Source organism: Tenrec ecaudatus, chromosome 1 (genome assembly GCF_050624435.1).
Source record: "Tenrec ecaudatus isolate mTenEca1 chromosome 1, mTenEca1.hap1, whole genome shotgun sequence".
Classification (NCBI taxonomy): Eukaryota; Metazoa; Chordata; class Mammalia; order Afrosoricida; family Tenrecidae; genus Tenrec; species Tenrec ecaudatus.
In genome coordinates, this window is record NC_134530.1 from 208,550,127 (window position 1) to 208,573,233 (window position 23,107).

At 41.1% G+C, this 23,107-nt stretch overlaps 1 protein-coding gene across 1 annotated transcript in view; it reads left to right on the forward strand.

The window, feature by feature from the left end:
- RGS13 (regulator of G protein signaling 13) overlaps nt 1-16,322 on the forward strand; it is a 29,806-nt gene extending 13,484 nt beyond the window's left edge. Inside the window, exons 3-4 of the mRNA XM_075541694.1 lie at nt 13,402-13,568; nt 16,137-16,322. Of these exons, the coding sequence (XP_075397809.1) occupies nt 13,402-13,568; nt 16,137-16,322 (353 nt within the window). The remainder of the gene's footprint in view (nt 1-13,401; nt 13,569-16,136) is intronic.
- The last annotated feature ends 6,785 nt before the right edge of the window (nt 16,323-23,107 follow it).

Genomic DNA, 23,107 nt, shown 5'->3' on the forward strand with positions numbered 1-23,107 from the left:
GAAATAGGTACAAATATGGATCTCCTACATTCATTGGCTAAGTAGTTGTCTTCCAAATTTCCTGACATAAAGAGTAACTATTTCATCAATGTGGCAAAATATTTCAACTGGTACCCCATCAATTTTGGGGAGCCTTATATTTAGCTAATGCTTTCAGTGCATCTTGAACCTCTTCCTTCAGTACCATTGGTTGTTGATCCTATGCTACATCCTGAAATAGTATAATGTTGACTAGTTCTTTTTTATATAGTGTCTATGTATTCTTATAAATAAGAACACATTTCAGAGTTTCTTCTGACATCCACTTTGATCTTTTCTTTCCTGTCTTTCTAATGACCTTCTTCTTTCTTCATATATGAAGCTCTTAATGTCATCCTTGATGCTACTTTGATTATTTAATATTGCTCTGGAATTCTTATCTATAGCTATAAGACATCAAGATAGTAAGAGTAGCCACATTGGCAAAGAAGAAACAAAACCCTATTTACAGATGATATAATCCTATGTTTAGAAAATCCCAATTATTTAAATAAACATTGCTGAAACCAATTATAACTTTTGGTAGTGCTGCAGTTATAAGATCAGAATATGGAAGTCAGTTGGATTCTTGTGTATTAAAGAAGATGATACTAAAAATGAATTTAGAAGACTAATATAATTTATAATAACTACCCAAAAGATAAAATATTAAGTCAATGCCGACTCACAGTGACCTTCTACATAGGACAGGGTAGAAAAGTCTCTGTGAGTTGCTGATACTAGGAGTAGAAAGCTCCATCTTTCTCCTGTGGAGTGTTTGGTGGTTTCAAACTGCTGCATTTGTGGATCACAGCCCAATGCATAACCACTCCACCAGCAGGGCTCCTTTCTGCCACCAGGACTTTTTGGTCAAGGCTACCTTTATTGATCAAAGATATCATTAAAAAATAACATGTGCCTTTGTTCAATAATTGCTCAATAAATATTTGTTAAACACTTATTATGTATCAGGAATTATACATTTTTAAAAGTCCACATATTCATGTAGTAATAAAGTAATACAGGAAAGGAAAATAAGTTTCAAAAACTTAAAAACTCCTAGAAGAAAACAGAAGAGTATGTCCTTTTCAATACTGTCTTACATAGTGCTGTAGTGGTTGCACATTGGACCAGGACCCACATGGTCTGCAGTTCGAAACCATCAGCAGCTCCATGGAAGAACGACTGGGCTTTCTATTCTCATAAACAGTTACAGTCTCAGAAAACCACAGAGAATAATTATGAGTCAGCATTGACTCTATGGCAGTGAGTTTGGCTTTTTTGTTTTTAACAGAAATACCATTGAAAAAAACTGTCATTGAGTCAATTCTGACCCATAACAACCCTACAAATGAGAGTAGAATTGTCCTTGTGGGTTTCGGACACTGTAAATCTTTATGGGATTAGAAAGCCTATCTTTCTCCCATAGAGCAGTAGAGGATTTTGACCCACTGGTTTTGCAGTTAGCCCAAACCCTGAAGCTACTAACTAGCCCAATGTGTAACCCACCGCACCACTGCACCAGGGACCCCCAAATACCTAAATGAGTGGCTTTAAAGAACAGACATTTATTTTCTCACAGTTCTGGAAGCTAAGAAAACAAATCAGGGTCTCAGCTATGTAGATTCCTTCTGTAAACTTCCATCTCAGTTGCCGGTATGTGCCTGAAATCCTTGACAAATTTTATCTTACAGTGACAAATTTTGGCATTCTTTGGTATCTCTCTGTATGTGACACATATCTCTGTGTCTATTATAACTTTTTAACTCCAGAATAATTAGGGTTAGGGTTCTACAATTGCCTTCTTAGCATCAGGGAGACCACTATTTGCACACAGGATCACATTTACAGGTATGGGGGTTAGGATTTCAATACATATTTGGGGGAGGAGATACACTGAAATCCATAGCAAACACTATGAGATAAAGTAATATTAGTAGTGATCAAATAATTTGCTGGTCTGAAACTAGCCTAAACATAAGATTAAAACTGATAACCCGATTGTAATAAGAATCGTACGAGCCCCCAATAAAATGATTTTAAAAACAAACAAATAAAAGACTGAGAACCCAGAGCTTCTGCGCCCCTGCATATAAGTAAACTTTGCGTTGCTGACTTCATTGTGAACAATGATGTTGCTGTGTGCTGGCTGCATTCTTTATGGACAGAGTCCTGGGGGAGAGGTGGTTAAGGGCTCAAGGCCAACCCCAAAGTCGGTCCTTGGGACCCATGGGCCGTGTCAAGGATGCCAGGCTTGGCAGTCTGCTTCTGTGAAGACTGGCAGCCCTGGAAACTGTGCGTCACTCTGCTCTGCTCAGTTTCTCCACCACTGCCAACAAATCAATAAGGGAGCAGAAGACCTCTTCTTTCGTCCACGAATCAGCCCGTGGTTTCAAACTGCCAACTTTGCAGGAACAGCCAACACATAACACGCAAGACCCCCGGAGCTCTGCTATAGGGCCAGTGGGTTTGGGTTTTGTGCTTGTATTGGTCATCAGAAGAGCAGGTCACTCGGTATCTTCTCCCTTGTTTGGGGGGTCACCATGCAACTGAAACAAGGACTCCCAGTAATACAGAGGGTTAAACATTGGGGGGGGGGGACAGCTAATGTGAGGTCAGCAGTTCCAGCCCACCAGCCACCAGGAAAAACACCAGATTATCTGGGCCCATAAATGTTTATAGCAGTATTTCCCAAAGTGGGTGATACTGCTCCATGGGGGCACTGGAGCTGATTCGGGGAGTCTGCAAAAGCAGACACCCACACTTTACCCTGGATTATGGGCTACAATACAACTATTTTCGATTGCTGGGGGTGGGTTGAGTAAAAAAAAAAAATTCCCTCTGAAAAAGGGGTGGTAGGCCAAATAAGTTTGAGAACTTATGACTTAAATGTCTTGGAAGCCGTGTATTGGGCAGGGATGACTGGCAGGGGTTTGATCTTAATCATTCAGAAGCACCTCGACACATATGGTTATTGTGATTTCACAGCTTACCCTGCCCATCCCTTCACCCACATTTCTGTTATTCGTCAACAAGTCCAACATTAAGCCATATGTCCAACACTGTTTCCTGCTCTCTCGCTTCTTCTGCTGCCCCCACTGCAACCACTGCTCTGCACAGCTCTGCGGTCACAGCTTTCTGTCTCCTGGAGTGAGGAGATTCAGCTCAGCGAGTCTCGGGGTTCAGAGGTCACATTTGACTGCTGTCTTGCCTTTCTTGACAGTAAGATGCCCCATTCCAATTTTTGAGATAGTTCCTTTTTTATCCAGGAGGACGGCAAAATAGACCAATCCGCACATTAGAATTTCATACAATGCACTTGCATGCTCCTATCCTATCATTTGCAGGAGTTACAAAGACTATGACTGTCAAGTAAATTCACTGTATCACATCCAGTAAAACTGAGATAGGAATTCCTAAGGAAGACCAACACAAAGCTCTGCATAAGCTCCTGAGTAGACATATTTATATTGACAGGAAACTGTTTTGAAAGAAGGGGAAAAAATTAAACCAAAACTATTATTTCAAGTCGATACCTATTCATATCAAGCTTACAGGACAGGGTGAAATTGATACATAGGGTTTCCTGAATCTTTCTGGTGGCAGCCTGACACATCTTTCCCCCACAGAGCCACTAGTGGTTTTGAACCACTGACCGTTCAGTTAACAACTGTGTGCTTATTCACTGCACCACCAGGTCTCCTTAGAATTAAGTATAGTGAAAGTAGAAACGAGCAGGTTCAAAGCCCTGAGACACATGAGTAGGGCTGGTGTGTCCAAATAACTGCAAGTTCAACATGACAGGAACATAGAGCCTCATTATATATATCATCAAATCAATTCTGACTCATAGTGACCCTATAGGACATAGTAGAACTGCTGCTCACTAGGGTTGCCAAGGATGTAAACCTTTACAGGAAGCGGTAGCTCATTTTTCACCCAGAGAGAGGCTACTGGTTTTGAACTTTTGACTTTTTGGTTAGCAGTGCTAAATATAAGTCAGTATGATACAGGGTTCCTTAAAGGGCTGCATAGGCCATATAAAATATCTTGCACTGCAAAATAACAAGACTCAATGTATGTTTAAAAGATCTATCTGGTTCTTTTAAGAAGAATAGAAAGACCAGGTAGAAGGCTGTCACAATGAATCAAATGAAATGGCAATTCAGTGGGGAAGCAAGGACTGAGAATAATGAGCAGACAGATGTTCATTAAAGTCACTGTTTATGAAATCACTTAGGAGGAGGAAGGGTGCATTTAGAGAAAAGCAGAGATCCAGAGAATGAGCTTGAGAGCAATATTTCCAAATGTAGAAAAACAGAAAGAATCCGTAAAGGTGCTAGAAAAGGAGTCTTCAGAATTAGAGGTGATGTGTGTTACCATGGAAACCAGAGGAGAGAGTACTTCAGAAAAAGGGCAATATACTGTGCCAAATGCTACCAAGAAGGCACGTAAAATGAAGAAAGAACAGTGAACACTGGATATGACAATATGGAAGTCAAAGGTGTTTGGGGCACTTTCGGAGACGTGGTGAAGGTGTATGCGAAAAGATGGGGTAAAACAAACGATACAGGCAATTATTTACATAAATTTTACTATGAAGGTAAGAAAAAAAGAGCCATGGCTGAAAGGGCATTCAATCCCCACCGGTGGTGCGGAGTTGCACAAAGTGGCTTGGTGGTGGCAGCACCCGACCGCTTTCACCTTCACAGGAGGACAGAAAATCACGAGAAAATCAGGAAGGGTGCATACCTAGGCTGTATCCTCTCAAAATAATTATTCTATCTATATTCTGAGCAAATCTTCCGAGAAACTGGGCTCTATGAGAGGAACTCTGCTTCAGGTGTGGAGAAAGGCTCCTTAGCTACCTGCCACAGGTGGACGACACATTTTGCTTGCTGAAAATGAAAAGGCTACATCAGTGAATCCTCTTCAGTAAAGATTGCAACTCAGTATATAAAAAAACAAAATCCACACGACTTTGACCAATTGACCACGTCATGATAAATGGAGAAAAGGTTGACGTTTTCAAGGATTCTATGATCAGTGTTCATGAAGCAGCAGTCAAGAGAAAACTAAGCCTTGCATTGGATAAATCTGCTGTACAAGAGCTCCTCAAATAATTAAAAAGCAAGGATCTGACTTTGGGGACTAAGATGCACCTGGCTCAAACTATGCCAATTTCAATCACCTAGTGTTTATGTGAATGACAGACACCCAGAGAAGAATGAGTGCATTTGGAGTGCCAGAAGAACCAACAACACTGCCTTGGAGGAAATACAGTCAAAATGGTCCTTAGAAGTGGGGATAATGCGATTTCATCTCAAGTCTTTTGGACATATTATCAGGAGAATCGTCATGCTAAGTGAAGTAGAGATAGTCCACGAAAAAGACAAATCAATGGCTGTCACAACGGGCCCAACAACAGCAATTGTGAAGGTGGTGCAGGACTGGGCAACATTTTGTTCTGTTGTACACAGCATCACTAAGTTAGAGCCAAATTGTTGATACCACAAACCCCAACAAGGGTACCAAGTACCCTGTGTAAATTGCTAGCAAGCTGTCAAATTCCCTTAGTGGGCCACCAGCTCCTCACATGTGCCTAGCCTTACCTACATAGAGTCAGAATCAAGTCAATAGCAGTGGGCTTGACTTTTGCTTTGGACCCAGTTATTTTGTGGGAGCTGTAAAGTCTATAGTTAGAAGGTCCATTTGGGTAACTCATTACACTGCTAGAGGCAATTGTTATTGTTTTTAATAGAGAAATGCAGTTTTTACATTTTTTATATTTTTATCAAGCATTTTCGTATGGCAATGCCAAGGAACAGAGTAGAAAACCGATAACATAGACTAGAGTGAGACTGATTATAAGAGCAATGTAGAATTGCGAAACAGTGGAAGGGGCGAAATTAGACAGGACCTACAGAAATTGTTTCTCCGGCACAAAAACAAGACACACGTTATACTCTACCAGGAAGGAAGTTAGGACAAATGTGAGGAAGAAAAAAATGAAGTCATCTTGTGTAAGAAAATTCCTTAATATGGCTCTTCTATCTATGTCTCTGTAACTTCCACCAAATAATTGAGGGGGATTATATAAATAGGGGATATGGAACTCTAATTGAGGAGATTGGTTGGTTTCGGCTATCACCACCCTGGCTAGAGGACGAATCATTACAGCAGAAAGGGAAATCCAGGACAATAGGAAGAGCATACTCAAGGTCACTGTCAAAAGTTGTGAATGCCAAGACCAGAGCCATCAGAGACTATAACACAGACTGTGGAGGACAACGCAAACAATCCCAACTGAGACCAGAATCCAAGGCCAGGAAACTATGAAATAGAACAGAACAGTGCCAAGACCATGAGACTGTGAGAAGTGACAGGTGGGCTCTCTGGTACACAGAGGCAAAGGACCATGTGACTGAGAGGCTGGGGATTGGAGAGAGGCTTGTGCTGGCTGAGGGAAGGTGCTATGTTGGACCAATGACTACAACCATACTGTTCACTGATCCTGATATATTAACTTCCTTAATAAATCCCCATAATTTTGAGATTGTCTCTGAGTTCTGTGTAGCCTTTCCAATAAGTTACTGAGGCAAGCATAAAAATAATGTGCCATGTGGGAGGACCGGTCAGACTAAGAAGGATGGAGCTTTACTGCCTGTCTGACTCCTGCTTCACGACAATAGGAAAGCCAGGAGAGGTCAGAGCCCCTGCCTTTTACTGCAAATCTCTATTTGACTGTGTTTGTGCTAGTAACGTTTCAGGTAAAGTCATTAAAGAGATCTCAGGAGAGGATGTGCTGGTATTCCAAATGGGGTGTAGGTAGAAATCCCTAGGTAACTTCACTAACTAAGTACTCCACTCCTGACTAAAAGGTCGGGGGCCCAAACCTACCTAGAGGTATCTCAAAAGGAAATTCTAGGAATCTATTTTCAAAGGATGGGAGTCATGAAGATCCAATAGGAAACATTTTCCCTATAGCCGATGTTTGTCATGACTGAATTGACTTGATCACAACTGGGATGGGTATGAAATGTTTCTGAGATTCAGAGGACCTGCGCATCAGGGAAGTGGAGTACGAAGACTGGTCAAAGTTGAGTGCTTATTGAAAGTTGGCAATGAGGATTTCAAGTAAGACAGCATGTTTCTCTCTGGTCTGTTTAAGTTTTTTGAGCACAGGTGTAAAACATATTATATGCAGTTAACCCATTCTGCATCATGTAGAGCTTTCAATAATTTAAAACCACCTTGACTGTATGCTTTCCTGCCTTTCTGAATTATCCAAATTCCCTCCGACGGTCTTGGAAATGTCATGTTGAAGAAGGCCGTCCTTGTGATGCAGCTTCATTTTCTCCATGATACCAGGTAGATGGTAGAATCTCTTCCTCTATCATCTCTTTTCTGTGAGTTTCTCTGTGGCTCATTGCAGACTGCAGATTGACAGCTTCCTACACTGTAATTTTTCTAATTTTTGCCAACTACGGCTGTTGCTATGGTTCCCTTAATCATGCCTTATATTACCTACGCTGCCTTCCCTCAGCTTTCATTTTTGTCTCCTAGTTCACATGCACGTCTTGACATTTGTTGGGGGGGAAATGAAGCTGGCCTTTTATAGAAATTACTGAATTGCATATCTTCCTCTCAGGAAAACAAGAAATAACAGCACAGCAGATAAGATCCTCTGAACTTCAGTGCTCCCTGAATACTGAATAACTAATGCCTGGTTTGTTGTTATTGTCATTTTGTTTTGTTTTGTTTTTGTTCTTCACTTTTCAGCATTTACAAAGAAATACTGATTTTAGAAACTTGTTCAAAACGAACAAGCTGGAGAGTAACACTTTAATTCTTTATGGAAAAGGCATACACTAACATCTGACCTAACCTATTTCTACCAGCCTCTCAATTTAAAAGAATAATTCCATTCTTTATCTCAATTCACTCTGCTCCAGGAAAATCACGCTCTCTTGAACTTGAACGCTCAGAAGCTAGTGCCATTTAAACTTGAGCAGAGGCTCCCCTGCTTACATGGCCTGATTTGGAAAAGGGCTGCTCGGCCTCTGAGTCACTTGTTCTGTAACTCAACAGAAAGTCTAACCTGAGCAATCCAGCTCTAGATTTTGGAATTATGGAGATTCCTGGAACACTTTTTCACAACTGCAGCTTCAGCTACTTTCTGGAGTGATTTGTACTATACTCACAGAAAATTAACCTTTCAGGACATAGATAAATCACCTGAGTCTATTCAATCTTCACCCCAGCACCATATCTTAGCTATCAGACAGGTTCAAGCAATCCACATTAACTTTCTCCAAGTTAGGATGTAGTAACAAATGCATTAAACCCACCGTGATTTGTACCAATAAAGGTAATTTCTTTCTCACGTGACAGGACAAGTGGGATCAACTCCAGCTCTTGACATGTCTTAATTCTGGTCTTCATGTGATTGGCAAAGCAGGGGTACAGTGATGGCAGAACCACGTGTGGTTCTTAAACCTTCTCTTGACCCTCAGTGTGATACTATTACATGCATATGATTAGCTAAAGCAAGTCTAATGGCCAGGCAAACTTTTCATGGAAAATATAACCTTTCTACCAGACTCACACAATCTGTCATTGTGTTGATGGTGACTCAGAGCCACCCTGTAGGACAGGGTACAACTGCCCCTGTGAGAAGAGCAGGGAATAACCGAGGCAATGCTACAATATACAACATCAGGTACATATAGAAAAATATGTATAAGAGCATATAGATGACTTCTTTGGCAAAGCGTATGTGTTAGTCTGGGCAAACTAGGGCAACAAATCCACAAAAACTCAAATGTATAAGAGAGAGTTTTATATAAAGGGTAAGTGTACATTAAGAAAGCATCCTAACCCAGTGTTATCCAAACCTATAAGTCCAACATTAGCCTATATATCCAACACCAATGTAGAAAGTCCTCCTCAATCTCAGAAAACACACACAATGATGCTGACTGCAGGAGGAGAGCTGAATCAGTGAGCGTGTAAGCATCTCAGCGCTGGCAGGGGTCTCCACATGGCTGCTCCAGCACCCAGGGCTGCATCGGGGTAGGTCCATGTGGCTTCGCCTCAGGGATGACTTGCAGGAAGTGAGCCTTGCAAGCTGAAGAAGGGAACTGGCTAAGGCAGCTGCACCCTGGTCCGACTATCAAAAAGCAAGCGACCTGAGAACTAGAAAGGTGAGGGTCTCTGATCCATTTATCTCTCCGCCCTTCAATTAATCCCACATGTGTTTCTCGGCCAGGTTGGCACAATAAACCTTAACTATTTCAGGATGTAAGCATGCCAAAAAGTGAACTACCATCTAGAGTTAGAATCTATAAATATTTTACTCTATGATTAATAAACATAAACAGGAATTCTGAATTCCTTACTTCTGGATCGAGCTTTACTTTCCAGGTTCTCTCCCTACTTCCACACATTCAACCACTTGACCCATCTAAGCAGTTGGTGAAAATTAAATGAATCTCAACCTCAATTTGTAAATTGTATCTAATGCCTCATCTTTTTTTCCATAGCTCATTTCTTTATCTTAAGTTTCTTTCTCTCAATTCCTGCTGAAGCATTCATTCAAAATTCTCAAAGTGCAAACTATATTGTCGTTTTTAAGGCACTAGGTTTCTTTTGGTGGACACTGCATAATGTGAGCTTCCAGCTTGACTTGTTCAGCCAGAAATTGAGTATTGTTTTACTTACTTATTTGGTTTGTTTGCCTATCCACTCAGCTATTTTTGTTTTTTAGAAAACACCAACTATTATATCTGCATTCTCTGCTGCCATCTTTTTGTACCTATGATGAAGTGAGGTGCATACTGAAATCCGTTTAGTGTGAAAATAAACTTCTTGATTGAAATCTAAGTTAAGGTGGAAGGTGGGGGGATAAAGGGGAAACCGATCACAAGGATCTACATATAATCCCCTCCCAGGGGGATGGACAACAGAAAAGTGGGTGAAGGGAGATATCGGTCAGTGTAAGACATTAAAAAAAATAATAATTTATAAATTAGCGAGGGTTCATGAGAGAGGGAGGGTGGAGGAAGGAAGGGAAAAAATGAAAAGCTGATACCAAGGGCTCAAGTAGAAAGCAAATGTTTTGAGAATAATGATGGCAACAAAAGTACAAATGTGTTTGACACAATGAATGGATGTATGGATTTTGATAAGAGTTGTATGAACGCCAATAAAATGATTAAAATATTTTTAAAGAAAAGAAATATAAGTTAAAATACATTCTTGCTTTAGGCATCAATGTTTCTAGCCCATAGTGTTTCCTAATTTATAATTCTGAACCCCCTTTACCTCCCATGTAGTCCCCCAGCTGATAGATGTTCTTCTTGCAACATCTCTGTGTTAGACAGGGTCTCTAGAGACACAAAACCATAATGATAATAATTTTATATATATTTATACAGATAGATAGATAGATAGATAACATAAGAAATAAACAGTTGATTAAATTATAAAGCAGCACAAATGGCTTAGTGGAACTCACTCTCATGAGACAGTTGTGAGACACTGGCAGTCCTTCAAGTCTTGAGGGCCGCCGGGTAGTCTTCTGTAGAGCCATTCAGGCTATCCGGGCACAGGCAGCAAGCAGCAAGGCAGGCCACCAACATTCAGCCAGATGACAGGGTCCAGCAGTCCCCAGTTCACGAGATGTAAATTCCAATGGTGTGGCAAAGCAGGTCTTGAAGGAACCTCAAGTTACAGTAACACAGTCCATGGGTTAGGTGTCCCACAGGTAGTGTAGCTTGCAAATTGAGGCAGAGAACAAGCAAGGCAGCTGCACACTGATCCGATGATCAAAGAGCAAGAAACAAGGAAGGCAAGGCTCACTGAGCCATTTATCTCTCCACCCTTCAATTAATCTCACATGTGTTTATTGACCAGGTTGGCGCAATAAGCTAACTACCTCAATCTCCCACTCAATGCCATGAAGACTATACTTGCTTCCTTGAAAATAGCAACCCATGCTGTAATGTTTTTCTAGGAGAGTGTATAACTGCAGATTGTCTGCCTTCCCAAACTCTAGTTTCCTTAAACAGAGTTTCCTTCCTTTGAATTCTAGCCTCAACATAAAAGAACTTTGTTGGTTCTTAGTAAAATAATATAGTCGTCATGTTGATCTGCTAACTACAAAGTCAGCAGTTCAAAATCCACTCTGGAGGAGAAAGATGAGGCTTTCTCTCTCTGTAAAGATTTACAGTCTTTTTTACCCATGTAAAGAGTTACAGTCTGAGAACAGAATAGCTCTCCTGTGTTCATTAGGGTCTCCATGGGGCAGAATTGACTGGATGACAGGTTTTGAGTGACTATTTCTATAGCACTAATGACAGAGGCCACAGAAGCCAAAGAGTCAAGATGCCTAACATGCTGTGCTCAGAGACATAGTCTAATCCCTCGTGTGAAGAATCTGACTTACTTGGCTGTTGCCATTCTGTATGTTGCTCATTATTTCTAATAAAACTAATCACACTGATTAGCCATGCTTTTTGCTGACATTCAGCCTCTAAGTAATCACAAGGTCAGCGCACCTATGTGCACACGTGTTATCATCAGTGAAAGGTGCCTTGTTTTATCATTATCCATTCAGCTTCTCACCTGTGCCAAGAAATTTCCTCTTGACCAAAAGAAATGTAATGTGCCTCTTAAAGGCTTATTTTGGGCATGCTGGCTTTCCACAAGGTTCTGGTCAGCGTGTTAGATTTGTGACAGTTACCTAATTATCCTACAAACACACAACCAAACCCTGCCATTGTGCAGCTCAGCCAGTGAAGCTGTCCACTAGGGCTTCCAAAGGGGCAATCTTCATGGAAACAGATAGCCACAGGTTCCTCCTGAGAAGCCACGGGTATGGTCAAACTGCCAACCTGTTGGTGAACAATCGAGCGCTTAATAATTGTGCCACCACAGCTCCTTAAAAAACATTAAAAACAAACCAACTTAAGCTATCCATTCTAAAGGAGCCCGCCATTCTCTAACATTCCGCTCTGTGCCATCGAGTTGGTGCCGACTCATAGTGGCCCGCGAGGACAGGATAGAAGTGCCCTGATGAGCGGTCAGCACCGGAACCGTTCACGGGATCGGAAGGCCCGTCTGCTCTCTCTGGGAACTGCTGGAGTTCTGGAACTGCCGAGCCTGCAGGTCGCAGCCCAACACTTAACCGCTACGCCACGAGGGTCTAAAACAGTATTGCCAACAAAACAGTGTGCCTCGGTAGGAACAGCTCCTCGTGTCCACCTCCCCTCCCTACTCACTGTGGAAAGCCTGCTTACTGCCTGGGCTTGGCAAAAGGGACTCCATTTTGAATCCGGTGCCTTCAGCTAGGCTCTCAGAATTCACCTCTCATAGACCTCCCTTTCACTGACCTCCCTTTCACTGCCCTCCCTCTCACTGATCTCCCCCTCCCCTGCTCAACCTTCAAATTCCTGGAGCCGGCTCCTCCCGAAGCCAGAAAGTTTTCTGAAGAGAAGTACACTCCACTCTACCCGTCCTTGGCATATAGATAAGGTCAAAGACCTTCTCCCTTCTGAAACACCTGTGTGCACAGATCCTCCCCAGCTTGGACCCTTCCCAGCTGTGCCTGCCAAAAGGGGTATAAAAATGCAGCCTAAATTTCCCAAAGTGCGGTTTCAAAGACTCAATCCTCTGAGTTGCTGAATCCGCCCACAAGCCTCTCAATAAAGCCTGCTTCTAAATTTTGCCGATTGGATCCTTGGTTCTGTTTCACGCCCCAAAATTCCTTACACTTACAGTCAGAGCTGGGGACAGCCAGCGCTGCCATGGAGTGCCAGTTGATACTTCCACGGAGCATTCTGGCCACCCTATTCCTACTTTGTGAGCTCATTTCCAACATCTCAATTCCATTTCTTGATTGATGCCTCATTTCTAGTTTGAACCATAAACTATGAATATGAAAATGAATCTTTCATCTATGTTATGCTTTGTTTGGCTTTTTAAAAACACTCCAGTCTGTATAAGCTGATCAATGTATGACTTCTTCCTGATCTGGGTATTTGACTTCGAATTTTTATCTGCCTGGTAAGATTCCAAACACTTCTCTTACGTGTGATGTGATCTGAGATGTTTCACATCAGCTTTGTGCCCAGAGCTCTGTCCGTCTATCTCATACCCTTCCATATGGCTCTGAGGAACTCAGAAGAAAGCCGTGACTTCCCACTGACTAGCGTTATCAAGCATGGTGCAGGCATGTGTATATAACATTATCATACTGTATCTCTATTAAATGGTTTCAGAGCTTTGAGTCAGACTTTTGATTTAAACTGCATAAAATATTGCACATTTTAAAAATCACTTTGACGCATGAAAGTGAATGGATGTCTTCATTCCTTTTAGATGGGCCAGCAGTCTACACGGCATACTTAAAAGCGGAGCACAGTGAGGAGAACATTAAATTCTGGATGGCATGCGAGACCTATAAGAAAATTGCCTCACGGAGGAGCAGGATTTCTATGGCAAAGAAGCTTTATAAGGTTTACATCCAGCCACAGTCCCCTAGAGAGGTAACTCGACAGTGATGGCAAGTGAAAAACAGGGCATCCCCGGGAGGACACTACTCTCGGTCAAGCACCCATTAGAGACCAGCCACTTTAGACTCCTTTTCTCTATAATACTGTCCTGTCAGTATATCAAAAAGCCAGACCCATTGCTGTCAAGACAATTTACAGTCATCACAACCCTACAGAACAGAGTAAAATTGCTCTATTACACTCTCAGAAGCCCACAGAGGCAGGTATACCCTATCCAATGGTTATGCATTACACTGTGATCCACATGGTTGACAGTTCGAAACCACCAACAGCTCTGCAGGAAAAAGACTGGGCTTTCTACTCTGGTAAATAGTTATAGTCTCCCAAACCCACTGGGGGATTCTTGATAAATCAGCATTGACTCACAACAGTGCGTTTGGTTTGTTGGGTCACCGTAAGTCAGAACTTACTCAATGCAAGAATGTACTCTTTTTGTTTTTTAAATAGGGCTACCAAACCCATGAACCTCATAGAAGCAGACTGCCACATCTATCGTCAAAGCAGCCAGTGGGTTCAAATCAATGGCCTGCTAGTTGGGCAGCTGAGTGCTTAGCCACTGCACAGCAGGACTCTGTGAAACCAGCACAGGTTAACTTACTTTGTAGATCGCAAAGTATTATTTTCTGAGGAAAATAATAAAGTTGTCCAATATCTCACAAAGGAGCCCCGGTGGCATAGTGAATTATGCATTGATAGATCATCAGTTACCTGGCCTTACCTAACTATAAGTTCATCAGTTCAAATCCACCCGCTTCTCTGTGGGACAAAGATGAGACTCCCTGCTACGGTAAAGATTTATAGATTCAGAAACCCACAGGAGGCAGTTCTACTCCATCCTAGAAGGTCTCTAGAAGTCATAATTGAGTCCATGGCAGTAGGTTTAGTATATGTTTTGGTATCACAAAGCAGTTAAATGTGATACATTATTAAATTAAAGTATAGATTTGTGTATGTGTCAGGCCAGGTTGTCTAGCGAAACAAAACCAGTGACACTCATATATGTCTAAGAAAGAGCTTTATATAAAAAAGTAATCATATATCAAGGAGGCCTCCTAGGTTAGTCCGTCTTATATCCATGGGTCTGAACCTAAATGGAGCCTTCTTCAGACTCATGTACCTGCAGGCTAGAGGGGCAGGAAAGTGAAGCAGGATGCAGGAAGATCACAGGCCGGTGAGTGCAGAGTCACTTGGATCCAAGGTCAGTGGACACATGGCAGGAAGCCAACAGTCCTCAAGGCTGCACAACCCACACGAGCTGCCCCTGGAGGCAGACAGAGCCCAGCAAGCAAGGAGGTTAAGGAAAAGAGAAAACGTGGAAGTACATTTCCAGTGTCTCTTTTATAAGAGGCCCCGTCTCCCAGGAGCCATCACTGACACCCCTACACAAGTGCAAGCTGACCTAGAATCCAACTGCCACAGTCTGATTACAAAACCTCTCCCCATTAAATGCTCTGATTCCCAGGAGAGGTCTCAGAAAAGAACAGAAGACTAAGTTCTTGAAAGAACAGTTGCCCTTTCCAGAAGAAACTACAAATGTAAAAATTCTGCATGTTGACATTAGCAGTGAGGTTGAGTAAAGTCCATCCCGCCATACCACCGTGCCCTCTTCATCTTAATTTAAAACTGACAAACAAACGTTGTCATTGGTATAACTAACGATCGTTCAGAGCAGCCAGTGATAGCAGTCAGGGCTCCAGCAGTGGCACTGAGACTCTTCTTGGTGGAGAGAGGATGGATACGAAATTTACTTTGTTCGGGGAAGGATAGAGGACAGCAGATGAGATTCCTATCGCTCAGACAATCCTATGTGATTGAAACTCTTGTCTGGAAAACATTAGGTTTATCGAAATAACCACTTCTCTACTTCTCTTGTTCTCTTCACTTCTGTCCCATTCCATGGAGCAGGCAATGAAACCAGCGTATGCGACTATCAAGAAAGACAACTTTAAAAATAGCATCAGTGTCCCTTTCCCTTAAAAGAGACCATCTCATAAACCTCCTTGTTTGTGAATTGCTGCTTTGAGCAAATCCCTTGTGTCCTGTTAAGTAAGCAATGGTTCCTGAGACTTCCTTGGTCTTCAGGCCAGTGAGGATTTCTTTCCTCTCTATGTGAGGTAGATGTTTACTTTTAAGGTAGATGTTTACTTTTTAAAAGTAGATCTTTTATAAATCTTTTTAGATACCTATGAAACTGAAGACAAATTAGCCTCTTCCACTGAAAAGGAACCAAAAAAAAAAACAAAACAAACCTCTTTCTGTCAAGTCAATTCTGACACGTAGCAAGCCTGCAGGGCTGAATGAAATTTCCCTGTAGTATGCCGAAGGCTGTACTCTCTACAAAAGCAGAGAGCCACATCTTTCTTCCATGGGACCGCTGTCGGGCCGACCGTTGACCTTTCAGTTAGTAGCCAAGTGCTGTGACCACCATGTCACAGGAGTTCCTTACTGGAAAATGGGGGGAAATAAAACTCTCCACTATACATTATTATTTATGTATTTCAGTATGCCTACTTATGTTCAACATGTCATTTCACTTTCCAGATTAATATTGACAGCTCTACAAGAGAAACGATCACCAAGAATATTCAAGAACCCACTCAGACATGTTTCGAAGAAGCTCAAAAAATAGTGTATATGCACATGGAAAGGGATTCCTATCCCAGGTTTCTGAAGTCAGAAATGTACCAAAAACTTTTGAAGACTATTCAGTCTAACAACAATTCATGACCACAACTGGAAAGTTTACATTCAAGATAGCATAGTGGAAGTATTGTATTGAGTCTTTTAATTAGAAAAATCAGAATTTACGTGAGAATAAAATGCAGCAAGCCAAATAGTTGATTTTTCTTCCCAAAGAGACATAGATCTCAAAAGGGATAAACTCTTATAAGTAGCAGCTTTTAAGGGATACATGTGTTTGTATCAGTTGAAGAATAAGAGAAAGAAGCGTCATTCTTCACGAGAGCTATATTTAAGGCTTTTACTCTACCAGTATACCAGTGGTTGTTTTCTAATTAATGAAATTTTGCTGTTATGATGTACTGATCATTTCTTCAAAATCACTCATTACATGAATTGTGTTGCTAGCACGAATGCATTCCATGGACTGTTTTTAATGACTTTGATTAATAGACCAGCTTGATTTCATAGCAAAGTCAGCTTGCATCGTATCTTGAACAATATAAAAAAAGATGTGCTCTTGAGAAATGTCCTGTCTGTGAATGTTACCACCGTTGCCTGTAACTGAACACGTGTGCCAACTACACCCTCTACGTATTCTCTAGGACTGCAAGCCACTACCAGTGCATGGACTTTCTCCTTTAGATTCTTACAATTAAATTACTTTAAGGATGGGTTAAAATAGTTGGCTCCTGTATTTTGATATCTTTTTCTCATAATATGAATTTATCACGGTCCTGATAATCAATAAAGCTGAAAATGAATTAAATTTTAAATACTCATTTTTCAGAGACATAATAAAAAAGAATACTTTCCAGTTGAAATTTCTAAAGGCCTAACATTAGCATTATATGGCAGTGAAAATATATAATAGTTTTATTTCCCATAGTTTTTATGGAAAGTGTAGGCAATTGAGCAAAATGGTAATTCACTTTCACATTAAAGTTGGATTAAAAGCATCCAAAATTCAACAAATGTCTTCAAAAGTTCAATATACTTACAAATATATAAGTTGATCTGTTATCTTTTACACTTAAAATATTTTAGAGAGTACAAAGGAGAAATTAAAGCACAACTTTTCCACCGGTTGTACATGTAAAAATTCAAATTTTACTTAGCGAGGGTTCATCAGGGAGGGCGGGCGGGGGAGGGAGGGGAAATAATGAGCTGATATCAAGGGCTCAAGTAGAAAGAAAATGCTTTGAAAATGATGATGGCAGCATATGTGCAAATGTGCTTGACATAATGGATGAATGTATGGATTGTGATAAGAGATGTAAGAGCCCCCAATAAAAGTTTTATCTTTAATTCAAATTTTTAAAATTCCAATATTTCTCCTGAGGAGCAGCTGATGATTGTATAATCTGCTATGCCGCCTAATATGCCTCCTTCTTAGGCTGCCTCTGATGCCTTTAAAAAAAGACCACCAAACCAGTGCCTCCTGAGGCAATCCGCTAAGCCAAAATACTCAAGGTAGAAACATCAACTCAGGTTATGTCAACTGTTAGTCTGTTAAAGCGGGACAGTTTAGGTCAATTAAAAGGAGATTTATAAGCAAAAGTGAGCAAATACCAGGTGGAATATTAACGGTTGTCTAAAGACGATAGCAGTGACTATTGAGAATCTTAACATAGCATGCTTTCTTTCCTAATGTGCTACCCAGGCCCACTTGGCGACCTGGCTGAGTACCTCGGTGACTCAGGAAATGCCAAAGTTGTCTTGTCAGGAAACAAGGGCATAGGCTAGTTTATGTCCTGGGGTGGTTAAATTCTTTGCACAGAGGAAGTTTGTGATTTTATAATCTCTGTGTTTCGTCCATGTCTCCTTGTTAACAGTCTAGAGCATTCCATGGTGGCCAGTGACCTTGTGAAATTTCCTATGTCCTGGGAGGCATTCATCAATGTGGGACCTCAGGTTCCCTTCTTATTAACAGTACTTTGAAATTCATACATTAAAAGCATCTTGTCATATTTACTTCTGAGATCAGAACCTGAACACATTTTTTCTAAATTAACACATGAATTTTCATATTGGAGATGAGTGAGATAAGCCTTTTAGTTTTCTGAATTAAAAAAAAATAGTCTAACGTCCCCTAAAAGAGACTGACGGGGATTTGTGTCCTTCTGATTCAAACATCTTGGCAGAGATGAATGCTTTGCGATTTATAATCTATCAGTCACACAATACTTTCATCAACTGCAAAGATCATTTTGTTGTTGTTGTTCATTTGTTTGGTTTTTACCAATTTTTGGAACTACGTTTACATAAAATTGATACATAGCATTTTCTGCAGGGATATAAAAGAGTGTGATTTGAATACAATCATAAGACCACTGCCAAAAGTACCTTTCCTCAATCAAAGGCCTGACATTCCTGGCAATGGTCACAGGACTAGAAGGTGAAGCATGAAACCTAAATGTTAATTGCGAGAAATGAAACATTATTACTAATACCTGTTGCCTAGCAGAAATCAAACCCTGAAAGAACTGGGGGCAGAAACAAAGGTACAGGGAATTGTGTAGGCTGAGGGAACCAAGATATTTAAAGTAGCTAGGAGGAACCAGGTATCAAAACAGACTTGGGAAACTGAGGGGCAAATGAAAAGAGACTGCTAATAAAGTTTATAGAAAGTAGAGAGGGAATTTAATTTTTTTTAAACCACAAAAATGCTGAATATATGCTGTAGTACAAAAATTAATATTACTATAAAAATAAGATGTATTAAATTTCTCAATTACTAACATTAATAGAAATATGCCTTTAATAGAAATCAGTTCAGCTCCTACTGAGTGCAGATATTGTATGTACAAAGATTACTTAGGTGAGGTTTCTGCTCTCAAGGAACCCATCTAGCAGAGAGATGTGTGAACTACTAATTAAAACATAAAGTAATAAAGACCAAGATGTGCATTTGTACAGAACACAGAGTGCGGTGCGGAACCATCCCCTGGCCCACCACTGAATGTGAAAGGAGGAGAGAGGTGAAGTTTGAGAGGAGTCTTGAAGAACATTTAGGTCTTTCAGAGGAAAGGGGAATATTAAGTGTCTTGGAACAAAGACTTGAAATGAGAGAATCTTGTGGCAATTAGGAAATTTTGGAAAACAGTGTTGGTTCTGGAATTAGATTTAAATTCAAATCCTGGATTCAACACTCAGCAAACTGCTATCGTTCTAAATCTTGTAAGGGGGTTTTCTGTGGACAATGAAAGTAGCCACAGCATTAAACATTTGCGCCGTAGGGATCTGTGTACGTATATAAACTGCATATGAAGTCCCACTGGAAGTCCCGCGTCGTGGTTGCTGTGTGCCGTGAGTCAGTTCCACTCAGCGGAAGCCCATGTGACAGAGCACAACTGCGCCACAAGGTTCCCGGGACTGCACGCTTTGCCGGGGCTGATGACCACCCCTCTTCACAGAGTCGTTGGTGGGTTCAAACCACTGACCTTTCAGAGAAGAGCTGCGTTCTGAATCATGTGCCATCGAAATCCGTCACTATATATAGCTATTGCAAAACCCCCGACAACGAAAGGCAATGATCCCCTGAACTATTAAAACGGAAGAAAGAAGCATTTCTGAGAGGGAAATTTTTAGGGAAGTAGGGAATGTGGTGGGGTTGGGGAGGGGCAAGGCGGGTCCACAGTTACTAACTAGAGCAACAGGGTAAGTTCAGATGCTATTGATCAAGGAAAGGCGCTTCAGAATAGGAGGCAGGCTGGCAAAGCCTGGAGCGTAAGGTGCCTACATGCCCCAAACCGAATTCTTCAGAGAGGTCATGAGTACCGCTGAATCAGGGGTAAGATCCTGAGCGGAGGGTCGGAACCCAGAGCACCCAGTAAAACCTCAGGAACAAAGTCACATCCGATTTACCCTTCCGTTCTCACTGTAAACTCACCCTCGTTTTACAATAATGATAATGAACACTTACTGAGCTTTCCTATTGCAGAAATATATCGTTCTAAGTGCTGTAGACGCGTCGTTCACTCAGCAAACGCTTACTGAGTTATTTGCGGTTCTCAAAGAAAGGAAATCCCCTCTGGAAAGCAAACCAAGCAAAAAGCATGCTTTCCTTTATCATTTTTTAAGTTATCAAATAATTAAATAAAAACATATTTGCTGGACAGAATAGGAGAAGAGTGTTGGACAAAACTTTCTATCATAAAGAATACAAAACTTACTGATTGGTTAAAGGCTAGTGGACTATGGTCTTTAGTCACCTTTAGGCCTGAAATGAACTCACCCCGTGGCTCATTTTGAATCAAACGGTAAACTAAACCCCTGCATTGAGCTGATTCTGATTCGGAAGGACCCATAAAGGGATTCTGAGACTTTAAATATTTATGAGAGTAGACAGCTTCATCTTGATCCCCAAGCCCAACACCTAATCCACCAGGCATTGGAGCTTCTTAAGCAAACAAGAAGCAGGCCTATAAAGGGGCAATCACATTATGGGACTAAGCATCCCTTAGAATAATCAATCATTTGAGATCAATAGGGTAACCCTTACCCAAGGACAAAGTTCATAAGGGTTAGGAAATAAGGAGGAATATAAACAGTAAGCACAATGAGAAGTAGGAGAAGTGGCATAGCACATTGTGGAGAGTGCAATTGATGGCAAGAATATGCATATTTATTCATGTACACACACACACACATGAATTACTTCATGGAAAACCGATATACTTTGTAAACCTTCACCAAATTCACAATTAAGAGTCTTTTTAAAGAAACCCATGTTCGTTAGAAGTACTACAAAGGTAAAAGAAATAATGACAGAAAGCAGCAGGGTGGGATAGGTGTGCAGCCAAACAGAGGCCTGGGGGTTCTCTAGGGAGTTCCTATATGCTCGCCTCCAAGAGGCCTGATCCAGGGCGAGGGATGCAAGAAGTCACCGAGTTAAATAAGCAGCATTGGACTGCTCGCTGTAGAGCTGGCCGTTCAGACCCACTGGCCACTCCTTGGGGAAAAGAGGAGGTACCTGCTCCTGAAAGATTTACAGTTGGAAATCCTATGGAAGGTCATTGTGAGTCAGAAACGCCATAATAACAGTGAGCTTAATATCTTAAACATCATAAAGACTGCCTCCCACAAACAAGCAAAGGGAAAATGGATGTATAACGTTCTAATAGATATAAAGATGTATTGAAATTTTAATTGCCCTTATCTAAACAGAACAATATGAAAGGTTGTTATTACAGCTATATCTGGTTGCTGCTGCTGCTGCCGCTAATAAATGCTTAGGAATCGATTTAAAATATCGGGAACAAATGTTTTGAGAATGATGAGGGCAATGAATATACAAATATGCTTGACACAATTGATGGATGTACGGATTGTGATAAGAGTTGTACAAGGCCCCAGTAAAATTGTTTTTTTAATCTGGATACTTAGATCGTCACTAGAAAGTAGAATTACCATGGAACTGATTAGTAATTTCTAAATTGCATCAATAAGATTTTCTCTTTAATTGGTAATATAATATTTAAGTTGAGAAGCACAAGGTGGATGCTCTTGAAAAAAAACAAACAATAGAAAAATGGAAGGGAGGAGAGAGGAGTCAGGCTACCAGAATATCAGAGCTTGGAGGCCATTGTCTTCCATGGAACTTGCAAACACTGTCACATTAGTTCAGGGTGAAAATCAAACAGGATATCTAGGGCCAAAGCTATGGTCATTACCAGGCAGTATTACGTGACTACAGATTAAATTTGAGATCCTAGAGATAAAGGTATGTTCAAATTGTACAACATGTCATTAGCAAAACCAATTTTAAAAAATTAAGTGCTGAGAGAATTTGAATGCATAACCAAAGAATTGAAAACCCTAAGCAAGAAATCATGAGAATGCTTTAAGTTTAACCAGCATTATCAGTCTCTCATTTGATAAGGTCTTTATCTGTAAGCCACACATGCATCAGTCTTCACCACTCTCTAAAGACAGATGCACCTACCACTGTCACACTGCCCTACGATCTTATTGAAAATGAGGATCCAGTTCATTAGAACTTTCATAGCATATCTAGGTATAAAATGCTATGTTTATGAAAGGATTTAAACAGTAGCATTATTGAGTTTTAATTGTTCATGGGCAGTATTTCTTTAAAAGATAACTATGTTAAAAATGAAGCCTGTGTGGGTTAGTAAGAAGAGTGATCTTTGAAATCGCGCTAATAGGGTGCATTTTCATGTGTAGAGGAGGAGAGAGGTGAAAGTCAAAAGAGCAGGGCCGTTGTTCCAGTGGTGAGAGCCCAGCCCTGCAAACAAACAGCCAATGGCATGGAGTAAGGATGGCATGCATTAATGATGGTATGGAGTAAGGATGGCATGGGGTAAGGATGGCATGGAGTAAGGATGGCATGGAGTAAGGATGGCGTGGGGTAATGATGGCATGGACTAAGGATGGCATGGGGTAAGGATGGCATGGAGTAAGGATGGCGTGGGGCAATGCTGAACCTGCCATGCAGGGAGGCTGCCTGCATATGGATGTCCCTATGATAATCCCTGGTGAAAAGTGTGTCCGTATAAGGTAAGTTTTAAGAGGGGCCATGGCTTCAGATCAGAATGGCTTGTGAGAATTAAAGTGGATGAAAGCAGTAGTCAAAATATAAGGGAATATAATTCAATGTGTAATGGCAAAAGGGGCAGTCTAGCAAGGGGAGAGGTCAAGTGGTATTTGCAGGCTCGGTATGTGTGGTTCGATTTATCAAGCTCAAATGTGTTCAGTGCTTTATTAAGATTCCATTAATTACGTGCCGGCTGTTAGGCGACTGTCAGAGAAAGTGCAGGCGATAAAGAAAACGCAGCTCTGACGCTCCATGTACTCATAAGCTGGAAGCC